Source organism: Cydia pomonella, chromosome 16, assembly GCF_033807575.1.
Source record: "Cydia pomonella isolate Wapato2018A chromosome 16, ilCydPomo1, whole genome shotgun sequence".
NCBI classification, from domain to species: Eukaryota; Metazoa; Arthropoda; class Insecta; order Lepidoptera; family Tortricidae; genus Cydia; species Cydia pomonella.
The window spans coordinates 10768321-10793708 of NC_084718.1; the positions used below are offsets into that span (position 1 = coordinate 10768321).

The 25388-nt window shown below is 36.0% G+C and overlaps 1 protein-coding gene across 3 annotated transcripts; it reads right to left on the reverse strand.

The window, feature by feature from the left end:
- LOC133526515 (protein gooseberry-neuro-like) lies at positions 1-23469 on the reverse strand. 3 transcript variants are annotated; one of them, XM_061863188.1, is made up of 6 exons: positions 22207-23469; positions 19764-19936; positions 13169-13309; positions 10440-10548; positions 3792-3988; positions 1-901 (listed from the first exon to the last, which is right to left on the reverse strand). In XM_061863188.1, the coding sequence occupies exons 2-6, from the start codon at positions 19851-19853 to the stop codon at positions 194-196; spliced, it is 1245 nt and encodes a 414-aa protein (XP_061719172.1). In that variant the 5' UTR covers positions 19854-19936; positions 22207-23469; the 3' UTR covers positions 1-193. The 3 variants fall into 3 exon arrangements, with proteins under 3 accessions (XP_061719172.1, XP_061719171.1, XP_061719170.1); XM_061863187.1 differs by having other exon boundaries at positions 13169-13306; positions 22203-23469; XM_061863186.1 differs by having other exon boundaries at positions 22203-23469.
- Positions 23470-25388: the final 1919 nt, after the last annotated feature.

Consider the following 25388-nt stretch of genomic DNA (forward strand, 5'->3'; position numbering starts at 1 on the left):
TATAATTATTTTTTTAATATTGACTTGATTATTTAACTATTTACAAATGTTTGGTATTAGGATAATTTACTAAATTAGGAATGCACAATAGAGGTAAATTCTCACAATTGATTTATACCTAAACTTAAATAACATTTACACATAAATTAAATAAAAATATCAATCTAGCTTTATAAATGCTTAAAATACTTTGTCAAATCCAATACTTGTTAGCTGCATTGGTAGGGTTGGAGTAGTTGTGCTGGGTGAGAGGATCAGGGATGTTCGGGAAGGCGTACGGCTCGTTCATGTACTTGTACTCGCCGGACAACCCCGCCAGGCTCATGTTCAAGGAGTTGTGTGACGGACTCCAATTAGAAGCCGGCGCGCCCTCCGGCACCTTCGAATAATCAGCAGGTACTTTGTAGTCGCTCGGCGGCAACGCTTTGCTATACTCCTCAGTTGGTTTGACGAAGCCATCTTCTCTAGGCTCGATTATTTCATCACTAGCTATTTTATCATCATCGTCTTTGGGTAAATAATTAACAGGCTTATTGTACACGTCGTATCTTGCGTAGTCATTTCTTGGTACTCCTGGATCTAGTATTTGACTATGCGGTGATCCGTTAGTGCCGCCCACTAAGTGGCTAAACGTGGCCCCAGAAGTGCTAGGAAATGCGGCACTTTGGAATGCTTGGTTCAAATGTTGGGATTGCGCCATTAGTTGGTTATAGTTCGCATATTTTTGGTGATGCCAGGCGTCGGGATGTTGAGGGTGGTGCTGCGAGAGGCTGGGTATGTCGCCGGCAGGGTATGGGCAGGGGATCTGCGGCATGGGTAGCGTCGAGTAGCCGGTTAAACTTGGAGCAGTGTTGGAGCCGGTGTGCTTCCGTAGTCGTGCTCGTCGGTTTGAGAACCATACCTGAAAGTAAAATAAATAGTACTTTACTTTCTTTGCACAGATTTGTTCGTGTGTACCTATTCCCCATAGTTATGAAGTAACCCGATATTGAATACACTTGCCAGGCGTGCGGTTGTTGTATCGCCAAATTGCCATGCGTAATATGTTTATTGTAAGTACATACAGTCATGAAAGATGTTGTCGCCTCTCTTTCGTTTTCAAAATACTTATGAGTACACATAAAAAGTACATATATGGAATGAAGTAGGGTAGGTACTACATATCTCAGGAATTAAATATTAATTTTCTAAAGTATTTTAGGGATACCTACCTACATAAATCCTACAAGATTGTTCATTCCGTTAATTTCTCGTTTAAAATATATTCAATATGTATACTGGATAAAAAATAAAATGTAGTGGTAATTACTTGAAAAAAGCAATCCCGAAACCGCCTGTCCATACGAACGTAGTCCACATTTTCCTCTCTGGATATTATTGAGAATATTTGGACACAATTTGATATCAGTATATCAACCACATCAGCGACCCCTTCATTTGATTTTTTCGAATTTTCAATTATTATAACCATGACTTTAATGGCACGTGGGCAAAATTGTACGGAATTTGTTTTTCGCTTCTAAACGCTTATAGCAATACACCAAATCGAAATAAGTCAAACAAAGGGCTAGCTATGGTCAATATACATCAAATTGTGTAATCATATTTTTTTATTGTTAATATCTAAAGAGGAAAATGGGTACTACGTTTGTATGGAGAAGTAGTCGTCCTCTTTCCTCTTAAAAGCGTCCAGTTAGGTTGTATACGTCCGTTGTTTTCATGGACAAAGGACCATGTTACGTGATTTGAAAAGTTTAAAAAATGAAAATTCCAGGATTTGGTTTGCCGAGTTGCTTACAAACTTAATTCAGTCGAATTTAGAGAGTAGGTATTGTCAATATTACTTCTAATTCTAAAGTACTTAATCACTTATAGGGTGGTTAAACTGTGTAAATGTCCAAGAATCCAATCAACACACGGGTTTTAAAACATTTGTTTTTTTTTTCTGACGCCACTGAATCACTTAAAATAAAATTTCTTAGAAAATAAATGCCTGAATAGAAAACATTGGCAAAGTATCTTACTGTATGGTTATGGCACTCGAGGAATTATCGTGGGACGTGCAGGCGTACATATTTAAGTGTGTAGTGGCTGTAACCGCACACTGCGTGTTATCAATATCATATTTCGTCAACAAATTATGTATTTGGTATCGCTTAAAATTTGTTTACTTTGAACTCTGCCAGCTAGAAAATTTGAAGTGCTTGTCATGCTTAAGTAGACATCAATCAAAGTAGTGATGCGGCAAATAAATTAAGCATTATGCCACGTTTATAATTATTTAATTACAGTTTACAACAGCAGCCTTTTCAAAGTGGAAAGTTAAGATAAATTTCTTGCGTTGTGTAATTTGTTGTACAAACGATAAAAACTAGTAGAATGGAATACACTACATTCCATTCTACTAGTAAAGTATATACCCATGAAAGCTGGCGCGGCTTTTATGTCTATTCTGACCGATCCGTATAAATATCGCACCAGCTCCTTATACATACACCCAGCTACATCTATCTCTTAACCAAATTCTTGGTTCAACTTAACAAACCCTCTTCTAGCTCAGTGAGTCCCGTATGCTGAGCCAGCTCCTGTCTCGCATACACGACCGTCGTGTACGCGTGTGATGGAAGGCTCGTTTTAAGGCGCCGTTTTTGGCGAAAATCTGTTACTTTCTAGCTCTGTTACTTTCTAGAGGCAATTTCTTCTAAATGAGTCAACAAAAAATTATGGAAAAAATATATATGAATGTTCATTATATGATTAACAATCGCAACAATTGACTTTTTTCCTAAAATGTATAGTTTCACCGTAAAAATAATAATACGACAGGCAATTTTGCGGCTAACTTTGCTTATTTCTACTAAACGGCTTAATCGAATAAAATTACTTTTAAACAAAAAAAAAATGTTTTAACAGGTTCTACAAATATAACATAGCTTTTGTTAGTCAGTAAATAATTTTATAAGAAATCAATCATTTTTTCACATTTCTTGCGTATGCAGCTCGAAAAAGACGTGGCCGTCAGTCGTGTGCCAGCTTCGAGACGAGGAGGACTCATCGCTCCGGTCCTTCCTTGCACTATGAATGCTTGTGTATAGCCCAAGTGCTATAATATCGGAGTAATTCTACTACGCCAAAGAATAAACAACTGCAGAGCGCTGATTTGGTTGTGACGCGCTTTAGCTCGCGCAACATGGTGTTTTGCCGTCTATTAGTGTAATAAATAATAAATAAATAAATATTATAGGACATTATTACACAAATTGACTAAGTCCCACAGTAAGCTCAATAAGGCTTGTGTTGAGGGTACTTGGACAACGATATATATATAATATATAAATATTTATAAATACTTAAATACATAGAAAACACCCATGACTCAGGAACAAATATCCATGCTCATCACACGAATAAATGCCCTTACCAGGATTTGAACCCGGGACCATCGGCTTCGTAGGCAGGGTCACTACCCTCTAGGCTAAACTGGTCGTCGACCTGTGTAATGTAATGCGTCCTGCTGTTCGCCGGTTAGTGTCGTCTAAGAGTACCATTGCTTCTTCAACGTGAATTCTTAGTCTGACTTAAAGTCTAAGGAAGAAACGAACCTGTATTCTAACCTCAGTGAGCCCTGTCTGCTGAGTTAGCTCCTCCCGCGTGTACACATCCGGGTTCTGCGTGCGATGGAAAGCTCGTTCTAAAGGCGTCCAGCTGCTCGCCCGTGAATATCGTTAAAGAACATCGCTGCTTCTTCAACGTGAACTGTTAGTCGGACTAAGTGTAAGGAAGAAACTAACCTGTATTCTAGCCTCAGTGAGCCCTGTCTGCTGAGCTAGCTCCTCCCGCGTGTACACATCCGGGTACTGCGTGCGATGGAAAGCTCGTTCTAAAGCGTCCAGCTGCTCGCCCGTGAACGTCGTCCGAGAGCGTCGTTGCTTCCGCTTCAGCGTCAGTCCTGGCTCTGATTCAATGTCTGATGAATCGGAGCCGCGACCTGCCAGAGAAAAATTTGGGTGAATTAAAAATTGAAATTAAAGGAGGAAGTTATTTACAATTTAGATGCCTTGCCCACGGCCCTATTAAGTATTAGTATGAATTAACTTTAAAAATCTTTGCTGGTCTCAGGTGTTGTTAAGGTGATAAATAATAGTAGACTATACAATTAAGCTGGTTTACTTTCAAAATGTCGAGAAATACAAAAGTGGCAAAGTGTATAATCGTTGGTAATCGAGATAACAACGATAAGTTTTTGAAAGCTCTATGAACTGTAAAAGTTTAAAATACAACATTGCCATAGTTAAATTTATACGTAAAAACAATGTAATTTATACATTTCATGGAATATTTTAATTAAAAAATAAGCAATTTGCATGAAATTAACTATAAAAATGTTTAGATACATGAAACTAAAACATATATAAAATTATGAAAAAGAGTCCATTGTTGAGCGATTCGTAACAAACTTCAATAAAATATAAATAATTTCTAAGTGTAACAGCAGAATTAAATTATTTATTTTTATTACGTTCGATTTTTAAACAAATTAAAACCTATTTACTTTTGTTTTTACCATTTTGTTTTATTATGTGCTGTATGTTTCCCATTAAATGTAATTTATATTCTAAAATAAAAGATGGTCGATTTACTAGCACTATTAAATATATCGATTCCTATGCTTAAAAAACTAAGTATTTTTCGCAATGGCTCGCTAGAGTTTAGAAGTCCATTATAACTTCAGTACCCCTAGTGTAAATAAATTCGATTTCGAAACGTGACGTACGCGTTTGCGTTTAGTCTCATTTTGTATTGGATTTAGAAAGAGCGCGCCAAGCGGGACTTTTTGGAAACTCAAAATCCTATACAAAATGAGACTTAACGCAAACGCGTTCGTCACGTTATGATGTCGATCAAATTTACACTAATAAAGTTTACTTTAGTCAGAAATGGTTTAAGTTTCTATATTATAAGTATTAGAAATAATATATAGGACCAATAAATTAAAAGGACCTAATCTAAACCCGGCAATAAATTAGCTCGCGGCAATTTGTCTTCATCTGTTTTTTTTAAACACGCGTTGGTTATTAATAAAGTGTTTTTTGTGAAAACCCACATCAGTTTTTAAATCGCCCAAATCAAGAACCGTCAGCTCGCGGGTCGGCCGATCTCATTTTATAAATCGGTAGCGGTATCCTACGGAAACAGATTAAAAAACATATGCAACAATACGCGGCTTTGCCCCAAAAACTGATTTTAAAGAATGCGGCTTATATTAAATAGCCTTTTGAAAGAAGTCAAAATTGAATGAGATGGAAAAAATAGAGGCTCAGTGTGGCATAAGGAACACCCAGAGCGGCGGCCGCTTTGTCGGCGCCTTTGCGTTTGGTGACATTTTGGCACCATTCAATATTTTGGTGTTGCGATTTGAATTTACGAGCAGCAAAACGAAAACGCGAGTTTTAATGTGACGCGGTCGGATTTAGGGTTAGCGATGATTGCTCTAAGGTTGTTTATGTTGTACGTTTTTACCATAAAATCTGTTGTTTTGAACGATTAATCTTATACTGTTTTCTGTTGTTTAATGTTGTTGTATCGACTACAACATGTGATTTAAAATTACATTATTGGTTGTAGCTTGAAATGCAAAGAAATACAACCATTAATTATACCTTTGTTTCTCTTTTGACGATTATAATAGGAAATATTGTCACATGAACATGACATATTACTAAATAATTGTGCATTGCATTATCTTAGTAGTTTTAATAGCTGAAATTTCTTTAATTTAAATCTGTGTGAGTGACTGAGAAGTTATTAGTCATGATATATACCGTAATATTAATTATTGTAAGTTCGTAGTAAGCATACTTGTGCTTATCTATCTACCTTTTTACGAGGCAAAAAATCGAAGCCATGACTGCAGTGAATTCAAGTCTAGGTTTCCTAGTGAACATTATATATCACATATAAGCTTATATTATTTCTTTATGTGACCATTTGTTTGGTTGAAGATACTGTTGGAAAGATAATCGTGAGAGCAATAGAACTGAAAATACATAAATCAACGGTCCATCATAACGCGACGGAAATACACTATTAACGTCGTAGGTGTCGGAAGAGTCATTAAAGCACGAGGCAATATCTAACCACAAAAGCTGCGACACCGAATAAAAAACAACGCATTGTAATATAATGATTTACATTGCTCAAATTCTTCGCTGGCCCGCGAGACAGGGACAGATTTATTTGGAGTCTTTTTTGTTCCGAGTCCTGATCATAACGTATGAGATTAAAATGACTCTACTACGTATCGAAAACAAGAAATCGTTCACATCCATTAACGACTTTAAATCTCGGTTTTAAAGATCTTTATTGCTCAACGAAAAAGCGCGTAGGAATATATGAGGGATTTTAATGTTCAAAGAAAGGCGAGAGGTTTATGGGAGCCCTGAATGTGGGAGAGGGCAGGATAAACTTTAGCGATTGCCGAAATATGACCCCGTGAAGACCGCCGGCTTGGCTCAAAGTCATAATTTGAGAGTTGAAAGAGCAGCGGCGGCGGTTTAACACCTTCATAATCTGGGTTCATTAAAGGGCCGGGCTGGCCTTTGTTTCAGCGGGTTGTTCAGAGAGTAACAGATGGTCGGATTAGCAACCACACTCGGGCCGCGCCGCGGCATGGTGGGCGTTTTTGGGTTTTATTGATATTTTTATGTGGTTTCTTAATTAGTAACCATTAGTTATTCGTACGGCGTAGCGAAAAGGGAATGTTTGAATTTGGGACGAGTTATTTTTACTTAGTATTATATGTATTATAGGATTTAAAGGGAAAAAAGCGCTGGTGGCCTAGCGGTAAGAGCGTGCGACTTGCAATCCGGAGGTCGCGGGTTCAAACCCTGGCTCGTACCAATGAGTTTTTCGGAACTTACGTACGAAATATCATTTGATATTTACCAGTCGCTTTTCGGTGAAGGAAAACATCGTGAGGAAACCGGACTAATCCCAACAAGGCGTAGTTTACCCCTCTGGGTTGGAAGGTCAGATGGCAGTCGCTTTCGTAAAAACTAGTGCCTACGCCAAATCTTGGGATTAGTTGTCAAGCGGACCCCAGGCTCCCATGAGCCGTGGCAAAATGCCGGGACAACGCGAGGAAGAAGAAGAAGGATTTAAAGGTACATAGTACATAAATACACCTGTGGGGCTAAGATGGTCAGCTCTTCATCATTTGTCACCATGCCTGTCACGTTCTAACAAGTATGCAAGCGCGAAAGTGACGGGCATAGTAACAAGTGATAAAAATGGAACCATGCTGCCACCGCTGATTTACACAAGTTTAATATTTGGCCATAAATCGATTTGAGCGGATCATCTTGAATATGTCAAGATGGTACGATCTTTCAAGGAAAACTAAAAGACATTTGTACTCTTATTTGCTTGATTGTCGAGGGTTGTTAAGCCGGTCTTCTTTGTAGTCCGTCGTGTACTTCCGGAAAGGCTCGCGGCACTCTGGGAGGGCCCAATGAGTGATGCGATGAGACGAAATGTGAATACAATCCGGCGTTATAAATGTCAGTCAAAAAGATGTCACACTCACACTTTAGTTATGTGGTTAGTGTTACACGAGTGGTTAGGACCAGAATTGTCTATTTGTGTACTTTTTTTTTTACTTTTGGTAGTTTTGTACGTTATTCTTGAATGTGTCAAGGTTTTACACTAGTTAATTCATATCTTGTATACACGGTTGTGGAACGGGAACTATAAATGTGAGGATTTTTTTTTAGCAAACTTGAAATATTATTTATAGATAGAAAAATATAAAATATTAATAAAGAGCGAGGTGATTCTCATTTTAAAATTTTACTCTTATACTTATACTCAACAAATTCACTTTACATGTGTTCGGGAGGTAGCCTAAAAATGCAAAACATACCCATGCCGCATTGCAGCTTTGTAATGCCTGCCAATGATCACTGAGCTAACCCACAGATGGACATGGCGATTTCAAGTGTTCCCTGTTGATTATGAAACCCTAAGAAAACCAAGTGTAAGTATTTAATTTGGAAAACTCGCCGTAAATGATGGTGCCTAATTTAGGCACAAATGTTATACTCATTAAATAGGTACTTAATGTCAAAAATTGCGAGTGTAACATAAACTTTTTAATTGGTTGATTTTGTATTTGAACAACAGCAACAGCAAAATGGGAGTTTGAGGATAATTACGACTTTAGTTTACTTACTTTTGCTAAGGATAATACACACAACTATACAGATTAACACTCACCGGGAGGTCAAGTACCTACCTAGTTATTGTTCTAAATGGGTCCTCGATTTAGCTGCAACGTAACAGGTGAACAAAAAGGCGTCTAACCTGTCTAAATGGGAATACATAAAGGCGTCATGGAGGTCCCACGATAATGGTCCGTCGCGGCCACCGCCTCGGCGACATTAGCCCCTAACGACCGCTGTTATTAAACAAATGCGAGATTTTATCTGACACTCTTTTGTTTCCCGTGAAAGTTACTTATATCTTTAGAACTTTAGATTACGACGACTTAGCGAGATAATAGCTAGCGAATGCGAAAGATTGTCATCAAATTTTGATGGACGTATTTGTTTGGACTACACAAACACATTTGACTTAATGTTGAGTGAAAGACTCAATGCGAAAAGATATTCCGACAAAATTAGCATTATAAAGTTTTAAGATGACATTCTACGTTTATAAAAAAACGAATATTGGAGAGTTGTTAAGTGCAATCAAAGTTAAATATCCGTTCGCTATCATTTTCTTTCTAGCAAGGCATTTAGAATTTATAATTGGATTTATATTGGAAACTGACAAGCACTCAGACGATGCAGCAGATGCGCAAGACAAATTGACTGTCACGCCACTTTGAATAAACAAATGCTACTAAGAGACATGCGGAGTATATAATAAATTGGATAACCTGAATGTGGAAGAAAATCAATTTCGGAACAATACAATTTATTAACTCAATGACAAGAAGAGAGATGAATGGTTTCATATCATATGTATTATATCAATCTATTTACAGGGTTTGAACCTACTGTTCAAATATTACGCAACCTTTAATGTCAGTCAATAAAGTGCCGCAATTTCGCCTGTATTAAAAACGCCGACCTGTTTGAAGCGGCGCATAAAACGCCGACAGGGAAACCTCCACGCGACAGGTACGCCGGCAACTCAAAGGACAATCAAACTTGGTGACAAAATGAGCACAGAATAGCAACAATTGTAACAAACCAAAACATGTTATCTGGATTGTTGCGATTTCAGCACTATCGAGTGCGCTGCGGGCGAGCGCGGCGAGCTTTGTCGGCCCGTTGGTCGGCCCGCGCCAAACGAGACGCCTTTAGATGCCTCGAGAACAAACTCCAATATTTCAAACGCCAACAATGACGATGTGAGATTTGTGTGCGGAAATTGATTTTTTGACTTCGTGTGAAAGCTTTGACAAGTTGTAGCTATTAACGTGCAGAATACTGTTTTTCTACATGGGAAGTTATTGTGCAACGGTTAGGGCGGTTGAGGTATAAGATTGGTTTTGTACGGAAGTTCACGTTAATATTTTTGGTAAACATTTGCAGATCACAAGCATAGCGTAGAAAAACAAATTTATAAACCTATATAAATAAATATCCCTCGGGGTTGCTACTGCACGACAGGTCGTTTGCAGCGAACTGCATTTGCTCATAAATTCTGTTTCTTACTGGTTTCTTGACATTTAATTTCAGTGAAAACCGTCAACATATCGCCTCGACTCCTTTTTTACGAGTAGTGATCACTAAGTTTATAGTGTTGTGAAATGTTGTATGTATATCTCTTTACCCATAAAAAAAGATGTATTGGATCAATATTATCACTGATAGATACAACGATGTTAGATGTAGGTATATGCTTTAAGAACACACCAGTGAATTTACAATAATAGACGAACCTATTTATTTTATTAGGTTATGACGTCATTGACATCAGCTACGAAAGCTGAATACATTGGTTCAAACCCAACATCTATTTTTAATCTACAGTGAAATCTATACAGCATCAAAGTTTTTTTACATAAGAATATTAAATTCGAAACAACAATGTTGCAAAAGTTCGTCGTAAGAACAAATCGTATTTTCTAAATAAGTGAAAAATATATACTAGGTGTAACAAAAATAGTGGGGATTCGTTTAAGGGCATATCATGCATACCATATCTGTTTTGATTAGGAAAAAGTAGAAGAAACATTTTTTCACGCGAAAAAATTTTGACCTTTGTATGAGGAATTGCCAAATTTAGATGACCTGCTCCACAGAAAAAAAATTGCTTCTACTTTTTCATAATCAGAACACGATACCGATGCCCTTAAACATAAAAAAATAAATTATATTCATTTGGGACTCGGTTTTGTCATGTGATAAAAAAAAGGATTAACTGACCTCCAAGGATACCGTCGATGCTGTAGTCCTTCTTGCCGTCGGGGTCGCGCGCGCCACCGCGCAGCAGCCGCGAGATGGACGAGATGCTGGGCGGGTCGGACACGCCTTCCTGCAACCCATGACTTTGCTTTTATAAGGCGAAGTTGGTAATCCTAATTAGTAATTGATTGGCATTTTTCAGATTTGTCGTAAGTGATAAACTTGCTAACTATTTGATGATAAGACAAAATACATAGTACTTATTTACATCCCAAATCATAAAGCTCAGAAATTTACTGATAGATTAATTCGATTAATTTTAATTAAGAATAGGATTTACATTATTTATTGATTGATTTAACCTTTATTGTACAAATTAAAATACAATGTACAAAATAAGGTATTCTCTACCAGTCAACCTTCGGACGAAGATAAGTAGTCATTAAGACCTTAATCCTATATTAATGTTTTAGAACATTTTTTCATCTACTCACGCCAAAAACACTTAAGTAGAAAACACGTAAGTAGAACACAATTTTTTCAAGATTTAAAGTTATAGCTAGAGTACGGGCTCTTTCTACAGGACGAGGTTCAGTGTGCCTATTTTGTGTGAACAGGGGAAGCTCTACTTGCAACACAGCTCCACTACAAATTGCGGCAATACTTACTTATATACTAATCAATAAAAAAATAAAAAAATCTTATGAGTTACACAGATATTATTTCAATTTACTACAAACCGCCTTCAGATAGGCATACAATATGGAAATTTAATTTTAAATTAGGTTATGCATAATAACTTGTTATATTCACCCGTATTACAAAATTGTATATTATAATAATTATTAGGTCATTAATCTATTAAAAATCTCAGAGATACTCGAGCAACATTTCTTGCCTAAGAAATAGTATTCCTTTCAATTTCATTATTCACTAGGCATCAGTTTTTTATCAAGGTTGATTGGTAATTTGTTTTGTATTTTGGACACAATCATTCGTTATGAGCAAAAAGCTGAGGTGAACCTGGGATATTTGTATTTTTTTTATGATAGAGGAGGTAAACGAACAGACTGATCACCTGATGTTAAGCGATAACCGCCCCCCATGGACACCTGTAACATCAGAGGCGTTGTAAGTGCGTTGCCGGCATTTAAGATTTGAAGGTTTGAAGGTCGTATCGGTCCGGAAATACCGCAGGCGATAGTTCATAGTCATAGACTGTATATAAACATGTTCTAAGATTTTTATCCTGTATTTCTAATAAAATATGCATAGTTGTTTCCTGCGCCTACATTCAGATGCACGTAGTCGATTTCTCATCAGCTGTGAGACAAGTGCCTTGGATAGGTACGTTTCCCGCGGTGTAAATATCTCGCTGTTGTCGTTTTTGTCTGTTGCTCAAATTAGCCGGCAAGTGGTAGACCGCCCACGGACTTACTGATTGTTTAAAAAAGTGCTATTCTAATTTTAAACTATTTCGCGACTGTTTTGTCTTTCGACAAAAACAATTGCCGCACTTTTTATTTCTGTAATCGTTGAAAAATCTCCTTTCGAAAGAATTATACAATCAAATCAAATCTCTTAATGACGTATACATACTCGTATATGAGTTCTCATTATGACACAATAAAACGAGTTCACGCTAGATTAATTTTTAAAATTTTGTGAAAGTAAAGCATGCCAGTATGTTTGTTTTCTGAAGTCAAACAAATCCCGCGCAAGTTATCTAAAACTGTTATTTAATTACGCTTCATTTTAATTTCTGGAAGAACTGATGGGTAAATTTAGACCTCAGTAACGCTTAATTTTCTCGGGTTATGAGACGGAATACCTCGTTGAAATAAAAATAAATGTTCTGTTAGAGTTGTAGTCATCTATTCGTATTCTACCAAAGTTAAAATTTAATTTAATTTCTAAGGAATCTCTCTCGCTTTTGCTCACGATAAAGGTATGTGTCAGAGCGGGATGTAAGTTATAAATCCAATGCATATTTGAGATTTTGTTCTTGTGGAATAAAGACCCCTACAACGCTCGCAAGTTTTTAAATCTAATTACAAAGAGGTAGGTAAACCTTTTTGCTTTGCCTTAATTTATTCTGGATGAATGTTGTTCTAGATTAAGTAAGCAGGGATGTTTTAATTTAAAGGATTATAGCATACTCGACATTAAAGGGATACCTAAATAAACATGTAACTAAGCAGGATAAGGGGGAGCACAAAGGCGACTGAAGCTTTGAAGTTATAAAAGTATGTAAATATGTTCCATGGGATTATGATACAAATTTCCTATACATATAATCTGTATAGAATACAATAATGTCTACCATGTTAGTAATATTTGTACGTGAATATCATAGCAATATATACATTATTTTACAGTCTCTTGAGCATACAATACAGTACAAAATAAAAGTATGGAGTTTTAATTACCATTACATGCCCTTAAATAATAATACTTTCAATCTCGACTGTTTGTAAAATTAGGTAAATATAGAATTTTCTTATACAGTTTTCAGTTTTTGGGAAAATGTATAAATTAGACCAAGTGCAGTCGCGCTTTTAATGTGTATCTGTTTATAGACTTCCTTAAGAATAAGTGTATACAGCTTCCTTAAGAAGCTTCCTAAGGGTGCTGTATACACTACTTTCAAAAATACAGCGAATAGTTCCTATTATAAGTAAAGTTCTTACGTAACTAATAATCCAATACAAATGTACCTATGTAAATATTTAAATTTGATCAATACGTACCTTTATCAATTTCTCCCGGATCTCCCAGGAGAATATCCCCGGATTCTGTCGCTTGAGCTCCTCGATCCTCGCCTCTACCTCAGGAGTGGCGACGCGCGGTTTGGAGCCTCCAATCACGCCAGGCCTTATGGACCCGGTCTCCTAGACGAGACGCAAGTTCAGTTAGTTTTTTAATCGATAAATAACAATTTTAAGGCCTAGATTAATTAAGACGAACTGGAATTCAGTATCAGTCAAGCCAAGTCACTATATAGATCGTGTCATTCACGAAGATGCGTGCATTGACTCGTAATGTCACGTTATTAAAGGTTAGATTTGACAAAACTGCGCGTCATTGTGGATGACATGAACTATATAGTAACCATATGCCCTATACAGAACACGTAGGAGATGAAGTCAAAGCAAAGTAAATTAATTACAAAACAAATAAAAATAGGTAAATTAAGAGTCAAAGATTGATGATTGATGGCTTCAGGGCTCTATTACTCTCTTATTTTTATTTTTCGAACAGCAAATGGTGCCGAAATGTTTCAGAAATTTTCTTTCACATTAACGGTTTCACTTTTCAGCGAAATAATATTTTTGGAATAGGTCACGGTTCATTCTACGATATTAATTATAGAGGTACAAGTACAACACACCATGTACGCGGAACTACATTAAATTTACTGGTAACTTTTACCTACCAAGACACTTTGGGCCTGTCTAAGAGTTGACAGACATAGGTATAGTGTTCCATGTTTTTGGATTTTTTTGCACTATAAAATTTATTGCACAAGGGTGAGCGTTAAAATGCTCACAAATATAAAGCCTTATTTATAAATAGGGGTAGGTACCTACATATATTGTACTAGTCTGCGTATTTATCTGAAAATCTCCATGCTAGTGCTATCATTAATTTTAACGCAAAAAACATCGTAATTTTCTGGCTGGTTTGCGTGCGTTTAGAGTTCTACATACATATTAATGAACGAGGTAGTTACCAAAAGCAAATTTTCTCACAATAGTGGTAATAAACAGGCACTATCAAAGGTCGCAGCTTATACTCGTGGAGCGTGGCTAAACGCTTCCTGGGCGAAACAATCGCCATTATTGTGGTTTTGTGTTCCCCGTGGCAGCGTGGTGATGGTGAAACCTTCGGGGATCAATGGCGATTGTGTGACGGTTGACCAGCCGTGGAAATGCAAGGATTGAATCAAAAGTTAAATCATTAGATGTGTTTGTGTTACCTAGTCAAATAAATTCATGTTTTTCGCTTATCACAGGTTTTATTTTGATATCCAAAACTTTTATCGTCTTAGCGCTTTTCTGGTTGAAAGCAAAGGAAGTTGGGGCTAGTTTGAAAAGGCGAGTCTAAACATTTGGCATAGGTACTTAGCCTATACTTAAGATGATAGTGGACGAACGCTTCTCCATACAAACGTAGTCCCTATTTTCCTACTGAATATTGATATTATGGAAAAGATTTTTACACTATTTATTGTGTATTGAAAATAGATACGCCCCTTCGTTTGACGTTTTTACATATTTGATTCTTTCTTTCTTCTTTTCTTTTTCTTTTTTTATAGGACATTATTACACAAATTGACTAAGTCCCACAGTAAGCTCAATAAAGCTTGTGTTGAGGGTACTTAGACAAGGATATATGTATATAATATATAAATATTTGTAAATACTTAAATACATAGAAAACACCCATGACCCAGGAACAAATATCCATGCTCAGAAATAATTTCTCAAGAAACTAAGATTTCCTATAAGTAGTTTCAGTTTCCAAGATTACTGATTAATTAAATTACGTAATGATTAAACATGAGATAAATACTCCGATTTCGTTTAATCTATTCTGAGCTGGTAGCTTTTCTTAATAACTTTGCTAGAATTTTAATTCTTTCATACGTCTGAATATTTTTACTATTGTTTTCAGCAAGTAATAGAAAAAAGAATATTATGTGTCATCTAGCGTCTCTAGACCAGTGGACTACGTAACCAAAACTGATTCGTCAGTCCACCTGTTTTGAGATCTGTTGACACTGCTGCGGTACGTGGTCTCCATTCTAGAACTTTTGCCTCGTTGATTCATTTACATAAGTAAATATGTTGCAAGTAGATAAATCTCCAAAGCAAAGGAACCGAATCTAGAACGTATCGTAGTTTATAGGCAAACTAGTAAACTTGTAACATAATGTTAGAGGCGTTTATGATAACTTTTATGCTTTAAGACGGAATGAGTATACCACGTGATTTTATATACAAAAGGAGAAAATGTTTTTCCACTTTTAAACATTTTCCATTATCTATGATTTTTTAGTATGTTATTGACACAATGTAAAAATTGGTTTTTCAAAATTTGCAAAACAAAAAAAGAATGTTTTTTTTTAAAGCGAAACCTATAAACCTAGAATATATTCTGTTGAAGCGATTGACATCAAAATCAAAGTGATTTCTTAATATTTATTTAGTGCAAAACGTTATATCTCAAAATAGAATTTCATAGAAAATTACCGTTACTTCGTTAGATTCAAAAAGCTATTCTTCCCTCTTAATTAACGAGGCAGAAGTCGAGAAAACTTTCACTTTTTCACTTTTTTTTCACACTGATAGTATAGGTACTTAGGTATAACCTGGAATCAACTCATCTCGGATATCCAGGTCACTCCACAAGAAAATAAGTTAGAGGTTTGGAAGTGACGGGTCATCATTGAGATCTTGCTTAATATGGCATTCGGATGACAACGGCAACAACATTACTGTTGCAACGTTACTGCTGCAGCTTTGACGCTGGCGTGGCGATGTCACTTCCATATCAAAGAATTTCCTTGACAAAACGAGTTTTGAACGTTAGTGTTGCTGCAGGAAAGTAGCAACGACATCAACGCAATTTATCGAGGAAATTGGCAGTGGCAGCCCAGTCACCACTGTAGCAGTAACGGTGCAATAGTAATGCTACTGCAGTTGCCATTCGAATAGCACCTTTACTTGCGACATTCAAAATATCTGGCTTTCACATAGTTTTTACATTACTAAGGCCCACTTGCACTATCCCACTAACCCGGGGTTAAGCGGTTAAACCGTTAACCCAGTGTAAAATTGTACAGGTAACCAAGGTAACTCCAGGTTTAACCGGTTAACCGCGGGTTAGTGTAATGGTGCAGGTGGCCGTAAGGACCACTTACGCCATCCAGGGTTAGCGTCTGGGTTAACCGGATAAACCCGGAGTTACCAGTACAATTTTAACCCTGTCTTCTAGTTAGTGGCTAACCCTATATTGGTGCAAGTGGCCCTAAGTATGTAATAAAATTTTACGTTTTCACAATTTAAAGGTCTCGCCGTAGAGTCAACTTAATGAAAGTTTACTAAAAAAATATGTACATACGTATATTTATATTTTTTACCCACATATTAAACGCGTTCCAGCTTACGTCCTATTTTATCAGGAATTCAACCAGCAAGCAACTGGCCTGCGTCACACATTGGCCGAATAAACGTTCCTAAAATTTTAGTAAAAAAAAAAGCAACTATTTTTTTTTGTGAAATGTGGATATAACCTAATGTGGAATAACCGTTTGCTCGAAATTCTGCCCAAGTACGTTTATTTTTATATTCTTAAATTCAAATAGCAGCTTCCTAGCACTAACGATCACAGAGCAAAGTCGCGGACGGACGGACAGACGGACATAGCGAATCTATAAGGGTAAGGGTGACTGCGAAACCCTAAAAAGGAAGTAAAGCTGACGCACTAATGAACAATTAGTGAAGATCTCTCTGGCAAAATGACGTCGAATAAAGCTTCTGGATATTAGGTATATGAAATTGTCCTTTTTATCAATACCAGCATATCAGCAAAGGGTAAACTCGTTATGTAGGGATGCCTAAATTCGAACGTTAAGAATGCTGAACAATTCTAATAAAGTATTATTAGAATATAGGTTATATTTTGTATATCCTAACCTAACAATATTGGAGAAATTTTCTTATACATGAAGGCTGTATCAGGCTTTAATATTCTTATGTATAAAGGTTGACTTATTGCTAAAGTTCTTTTAGAAAGACAGGCAGTTTCTGGGGAGGGCTTTTACTTCATATACTTAGTGGAAAATATGTAACGCACTTTTCTATTTTACCTTTAAGAGGATAAGCCACACTCGTCCCGAAAGCGACTTTTCATACAAACGTAGTCCTCATTTTCCTCACTAAATATTATTAAAAATATTTTGACACAGTTTGTTGTATATCAACCACAGCTATGCCCCTATTTTAGTTTTTTTTTTCGATCTTTAATTATTATACAAGTTAGGAGCATTTAAAAACTAAATCTGCAAAATATATAAATATTTTCCATTATGTCAATATATAGAGAGGAAAATGGGGACTACTCTTGTATGGAGAAGCGGCCATGGCTTATCCTCTTAATATGAGAATATAGCACTTGCCCGGTATAGTAATCGTGCGTTTTCGTTAAAATATGATAATAAACTCAAATTCGTAATTAAAGAGTTAGCAAATAAAATAACTATTTGGGTATAGTTCTTGCATAAAATTACATGCTTAATCATTTAAGGAAAACAATTCTAGGAAACAAGCCTAATCACTCCTACAACAGATATTAAAAAAATGTGGGGGTGGGGCCCAGTGAGTACCTTTTGAGGAGCCGAGTCAGCCGTGCGAAACGCGCGACGTGAGATCGAAAACAATTCTGTGGCCCTAGTGAAAAAGGGTACAAGTCTCTGGCAGTTTAGGTGTATAAGGGCATAAGTGTTATGTGGAACTTACACCCCTTTACACCTGCGCTGCCAGAGACTTGTACCCTTTTTCACTAGGGCCACAGAATTAAAAACCAACATTTAGTGACTGAATTACGCAGATGCTCCGATGAAAAGAGGTCTAGAAATTTCAAAACAAATATGCTTGCAATTATGCTTTTATGCACGCGTCGAATGATGGTTCCTATGACAGTTCGTTTTTATATGAAGTAGCTGTCACGAGAAATGTTTTTTGGAAATTTAGCACATTTTTTATTTAGAAATGTAACATTTAATTAATAAAAATTTGGTAAAAGCATATTTGTTCAATTACTTTTTAAATTAACGGCCCAATTAGAAGACTGCTTAAGACACGTTTAAGATCTTGGAAAGATCGATAACTAAACGACATGTCAAAATTGACGTTTATTTCGATTCTGCTGTAATCCCAATAAGATCTATCTACGATATTTCTAACGTCGAAGTGACATTGGTTGCCCGAATCGAGCTGCTTCTGTCAATTATAGGACATACAAACGATATCTAAATGAAAACTTATCTTAACCAGAACTTATCGTTATCGTATCTCATTCTTCGGATCGAGCCGTAAGCCTAACCGTAGGATCATCACATTAACACTAAATCGTTTTCTTGTTCTTATTTACTCGTACAGTGCTCATGGTTAGCTCAGGTGTAAATAATTATGTTAAGAGGGATGTATACCATACAATCGTCCACATAAAAAGGGAAAACGTTTTTCCACTTCTAAATATTTTCCATTCTCCGTGATTTTTAGTATGTTATTAAAAGCTAGGTTTTCCGTTTTTTTTTAATTTGCAATACAAAATATATTTTTTTAAAGCGAAAACTATACCCCTAGAATATATTATGCTGAAGTGATCGACATCAAAATCAAAGTGATTTGTTAAGATTTAGATTAAGATTAGAATTTCATAAAAAAAGTACCGTTAATTCGCTGGATCGCAAAGCTCCCTTTTAATCAATCGAAGTGATCTGAAGTGAATATTGAATTGAATTTTCATATCGAATTCGACCTTTATAATCCATGTTCGACCTATGTGTCCTGTCCGACAGTTTCAATGCACCTACAACTATATGTTATATTTTACGGACAATTGAATTGTGTAGGAGGGTTTTCTGCCTCGTCGTCGTCCCACATGACGATATTACCTACTTTACCGAATTTCCCGTTTATGAGATACTTGCATTTGTTTTATACTAAGCAGTACATAATAAATGAGAGTCTTCTTTCAGTACCAAAAGCGAAGAGGTAAGAAAAGCGTCGAGGTTGAAATAACTTAAGGAAAAGTTTATTTGCAAAAATACCATTGCATATTGAAGCGTCTAGCCTAAACAGTAAGATCTATATTTGAACGCATAGTTATGTTTAAGAGTTTAGCGCAATCATATTTTACACGTTGCTCCACATTTTCTATATATTTGAGCAGGTGGAAGGATTTTGATAAGTGTTGGCATAAATAATGTATAATAAGCTACAAGATATCTCTTGTATTCGATCAAAGATACAATGTTTTAACAGAATTACTTAGTCTTCGGTGAACCTACGTTCTACGTTTTGCCAGATCACAATTTCTACGTTGCTCCACCTGGAAGGGTATCAAGCTACAAGTTTTTTTTTTATACTACGTCGGTGGGAAACAAGTTTACGGCCCGCCTGATGGTAAGCAGTCTCGGTATTCCTTGGCTTCGGTTTTCCATAAGGTGGAGGTATGTACTTTTCCAGTTGGGCTCTGCTCTAGATCTGGATGACATCCGCTATGCTGTGCCCTATCATACAACTTGGTTTTCCGTCATACTAAGTTGATGCTCACCTGATACCTATTGAGGATTTTGGAGACGCATCCGTGCGAGACGCGCAGCTGCCGCGAGATGACGCAGGGCCTCACGCCCGCCGCGGCCATCTCCACGATCTTCAGCCGGATGTGGTTGGGTAGCGGCCGGCCGTTGATGAACAGGCCTCCGAGCTGATTGACGCGTCCTTGCCCTGTGGGGATTGGTGGAAATGTAGCTAAAGTTCAAAATGTATGATAATAAAAAGGTGCAATCAAATTATAATTATAATAATATCGTATTGCACGTGCATTGCGTTGGGTTAAGAGCGCAGTAACATGTGTTTGAGCGTGACCCATTGATGTTAATAATTATGTTGGCATCGTATTTTATAATCCTGAATTCACCCTTAGTTACTTGTTTTTTTTTGTTTGGTTGATTGTGAATAAGGGCAATTTAATGAACCTTTGTACCGAAACCACGTTTTTGGCAACAGTGAAATAGTTCCGTCTGAAAATGTTATCTACATAGAATGCCAGTTTTATTAATTGGACAGAAAAACCATTAATTAAGAATATTTTTATATGTATGTAGGCTACTGATGAGTTAATCAGTAGGTACGTACTGAGAAAACCATTAAGCACATAAAGCAAAAATAACTTTTGAAATAACTTTATATAGTTAGTGGAACTGCTACGGTAAAACATAGGTACTATAGCAGTTTTGCGGTATGAATAGAAGTCGTGATTGTCATAAACATAACAACTTAGACACTAAAAATGTCAATCAAAGTCTTTACGACTAAGTACTGTTTACAAGTGTTGATGTAAGAAGGAAGGCTAAACTATATCTATGTAATATACCTAATCCCTTGCACTTTATTTTACAGAAACATTAAAATTTAACTATAAAGAAAAACTAAGGTATAAATAATATGCACACATGAAAAGAGATTTTAACGTCCCGTAAAACGTTTTGGGCTACATTACACCAATTACCTTTTAATAAGCAAGGCTTCTCATTGCTTTAAATAGAATTTATATATTGCGTCGGACCATTAAGAAGGTCGCTTCTCCATACAAATTTTGTTCGCATTTTTGTCTCTGAATATTAACATTATAGAAAATATTTTTATGGAATTTGATGTATATTAACCATAGATATGCCACTTCGTTTGATTTTTTCGATTTTTTGATTATTATAAAAGTTAAGAGAGAAAAACAAATTCCATGAAATTTTTTAATGCTCCTAATTCTTATAATAATTAAAAATTCCAACAAATTAAATAAGGAGGGGAATAGCTGTATTTCATATACCGAGCGCGCCGCCTCGACTGAGGCACGTCTACACTGGCCGTATTGTGCGTTAAGTAATTGCCTCGCGCGTATGCTCGCTCAGTGTGGACCCGGTAATAAGGTATCCAGAGACGAAAATGCGGACTACATTTGTATGGGAAGGCGGTTTCGGGCACAGGTCCACTTTCGCCTAAAATGGCATGAAATGAAAACCCACGCAAACCTAAACATTAATATAAAATTCCATTGCAAATAATTACCTACCTAATAGCTATTTTTGACTCAAGGTATAAAACATATGTTAACTTAAAAAGTACTTAAAGCTCAAAATAATATAATTTGTGTTATTTTTATTAACTAATTATGTACTTAATTTTATGTCCAAGTAATATATGTTATATTATAAAAAAGATAAAGAGGAAAACAATAACAGGTACTGAAGTATTGTAACGTACAGTCAGCAAAATTTAAGCCTAGCAAATATACTATAATTTAATTTTATTGCTATGCTGACTGTACATACATAGTCAAAATCAATGAAAACGGTTACAGGCGTTTATATTACAAAATACAAATTCCTTTTTTTTCTCTATATCTATAGGTAATTGTTAGTAGGTACTTACACATTAAACTATAAAAGTAAATGTTAGTAAGTACCTAAATGCTAACCGAATTAAAACAATCCGCCCGATTCGAAGAATGAAATACGATAACGATAAGTTCTGGTTTAGATAAGTTCTCATTTAGATATCGTTTATATGTCGTATAATTAACAGAAGCAGCTCGATTCGGGCAACCAATGTCACTTTGACGTTAGAAATATCGTATAAAGATCATATTGGGATCACAGCGGAATCAAAATAAACGTCAATATTGTCATGTCGTTTAGTTATCGATCTTTTAAAGATCTTTCCAAGATCTTAAACATGTCTTAATCATTTTTCGAATCGCGCCGAGTTTCATGTTTACTCTAATATAATTCTCTAATAATAATAATAAATAAAGTGCTGTTTACACCTATTTCAGGCAAACTTTACCACTTCTACCTTAGAAATAATCGACCAAGCTGTACCTTTGGCTGAATTCATAACTAGTCAACGTTAATTAAGCCAAGAAAAAAGTTTTTCTATCAGTGAAGGGTAATTATATCTAAAGTTATTAATACATACTAAAATATACCCTTACCTACCCACACATCCATACCATTTTGGTGGCGTTCCATAATGGTATGTCAGAGTCAGATCAGTTCCATAGGCGATGAATCAGGCACTAACCGTGTTCTAGTTCAGGCACTACCCACACAGAGCCGGCACTCGCGGGGCATCGTTCAGATCAACATCCAACCGCAGCACAATTAGCTTTTAACAAAAAATACCAAAGCTCCGTACTATGAAAACATTAGCACCGTAAAAACGTCACAAATTGATAAATATCTGTTTACATTAAATTAACCGAACGAGATCGAAACACATAATTCAAATTGATTATCGTCCATTTGTATTTACATAATTAAAACGACATGTTTAATTAATTACGCTGTCATAAATATTGTGATCGAAATAAATAGTAGGTATTCGAGTCAGTGGACGCGTTCGTTTGTAGACGTCTGTCTTATTCGACTATTAGCCATGAAGCCTATCAGACGGAGTTTTTTTGGTTTGAAAAAAAAAAGATCGATAGATCGCGTTATCTTTTTTTCTGCGCGTGAGTGCAGTAGAGGAGGTTGTGTTGGACTGAGAGTGCCGCTGTGTTAGTACGGTCGGGGTATAGTGCGATGGTGTGCGTGAGCTTCGCCTCAGAGGCTCTAGTCGGTGTTTCGGTGCACACTGTTCGAGTATAGAGGGGTCTTTACTGTGTGAGTGAGTGCACGATACACTCCCACTTGTACAAATGTCAAGTGTGTAGTAAACCCATGTGCCGAGAAATTTGAGACACCATAGCCGTCATGTCTGCCGGTGTTTTCGTTTCCATAATATTTGTTACGAATAAGTAGTTATAATATTATTTTTAACGGCAAGATAAAGCAACAATAAGTGAATTAGCAGCATACGTACGATTTGCTTTAAAATATCTTATTAGCAAGAATCATAGTTGTTATTTAATAATAAGAATGAATCTAGATTTTTCCACCATCCTAATTACTCATTACATACCATCTAACATTACAAATCTAAAACAGCAAAAACCGAAAATAATATTTTCAGTAGGTACTGATACAATGTCAAATATTTGTCACCCGAGTATCGTACCAAAACAGACTCTTGCGCCGCTGGAGGGGCGAGTTCTGCCCACTCATCGAGCGCGCAACTAAAGAAATAGCTGCGTCTCCCTCTAGCTGGTATGGTTTTAAAAACGCCGGTCGCTTTGTCTTGGTTTTCCCAACATCATAAACATTTAGGGTTAAGTTAAATGTGATCAATTTAAGATGCTTTACTGACGGTGTACTTGTCGTTATTTTACAGTTTAACAAAAAACAACATTGCAAAAAACACACGTACGAGAAGTATTTATTTTTCTTTGCATTACCTAATTAACATGATACAGTATTTTCTGTTTCTTTTTTTTTATACGTTTTGTTTTTAAAAATGTAGCTACTAGACAGTCACAAGCATCATAACCAATCGAATGACAGCTAATTCATCAAAATTCGCTCATAAATTTCTTCACCGTTGTAGCTTTATCAAGATAATATCTTCTAAAAATTACTAAAAAATTAAACAGAATAGCACAACGTTGCGAGTTAACACATACCTTTACAGAGAAACAAAAGCCCTAACGCATAGAGACAGAGAGCCTTTCATTCTTGTCTCCGTTTCTTCGAGCATCATAAAAAAGCTTACATAACTAATAAAAAGTAAGTTGATTTTTTTTTTCAAACGGTGTAGAGCCTATAAATGGAATAAAGAAATCAGGTCCAATACAAGAGGTATATTTAGATAGTAATTTTTTCTTATTAGTTTTTATACAGATGTTTATTTAGTCACCTGCAATAATTTACGGGGTGTATATATGTACATATATGTCATACTGAGCAACTTTTACTATGGGACCAACCCCGAAATTGCGAAATAAAAATGTCTGTTTCATACATTTGGGCTGTCTGGTCTGACGTTGGCATTTTGTATGGGATAGTAAATTTATTTTTCGCGTTTTTGGGATTTGTTCCATAATAAATGTTGCTCAGTAAGACCTATAAATTCACCCCGTAAATTATTACAGGTGACTAAATAAACACCCTGTATTATTAGCAATATCCAATTCCGAATCTATTGTACATAAATCTTTCTTCATAAAACCAGTACTGCGAAACAATTTTAAATGATTTTTCTTATTTACGGCCCGATTCGAAGAATGAGATATGATAAAGATAAGATAACGATAAGTTCTGGTTTAGATAATTTCTCATTTAGATATCATTTGTATGTCGTATAATTGACAGAAGCAGCTCGATTCGGGCAACCAATCACTTTGACGTTAGAAATATCATAGATAGATCTTATTGGGATCACAGCTGAATTGAAATAAACGTCATTTTTGATATGTCGTTTAGTTATCGATTTTTTAATTCATTGCGTGCTTAATTATTTTATAAAAAATAGGTAACTACAAAAAACAATTAAAAAACCCCCTCCGCTATATGCCAACAAAATCCATTTTATCTCAGAAATGCCTTACGTCATTTTGGAAAAGAGCTGATAGTCTTCAAATGGCTGAATCGATTTCTATAAAACATAGCACGTAAGGGAATTCGCTTTCACGTAAAAATCTCATCAGTTGGAGAGCTACGATGCCACAGAAAGACAGACACACAGACAGACATTGGCGTCAAACATATAACACCCCTCTTTTTGCGTCGGGGGTTAAAATTGCATGCCGTCAATTTATTATGACCCTTTTAAAAAGTAGTCGTATCAAAAGTACATGCTATAAATAATTATATATTCATGGCTCTGTAACTCAGATCGTTTCAGTGAAATATAAGAACAGATAGAATGGAGCAACGCACGCACTCTAGAAAAACAGGTATGTAGTAAGTGAGGGTATATGAACCGTATCAGTGCATGTTCCTTAGTTGCGAAGGCAAATATAGTGACTTCATAGTACTATGTTATTAATAACTTATATATATACAATATATTTATTTTACATATGCGGAGTGATGACCTAAGGAGAGCTTATTTTCAATTTCTTCATGGATTCAAGATATGTAATAGTTTGATCCAGTCACGACTTAATTCTATGGAAAAACATACTTTAATTAGTAAGTTGGCAGATATAATAACTATAATAAGAATATCAAAGCTTTCTCGAGAACAATAAGTTCTAAGAATAACGTTTGCCGCTCGCAGACAATAACGGGCTGCCGCGCAC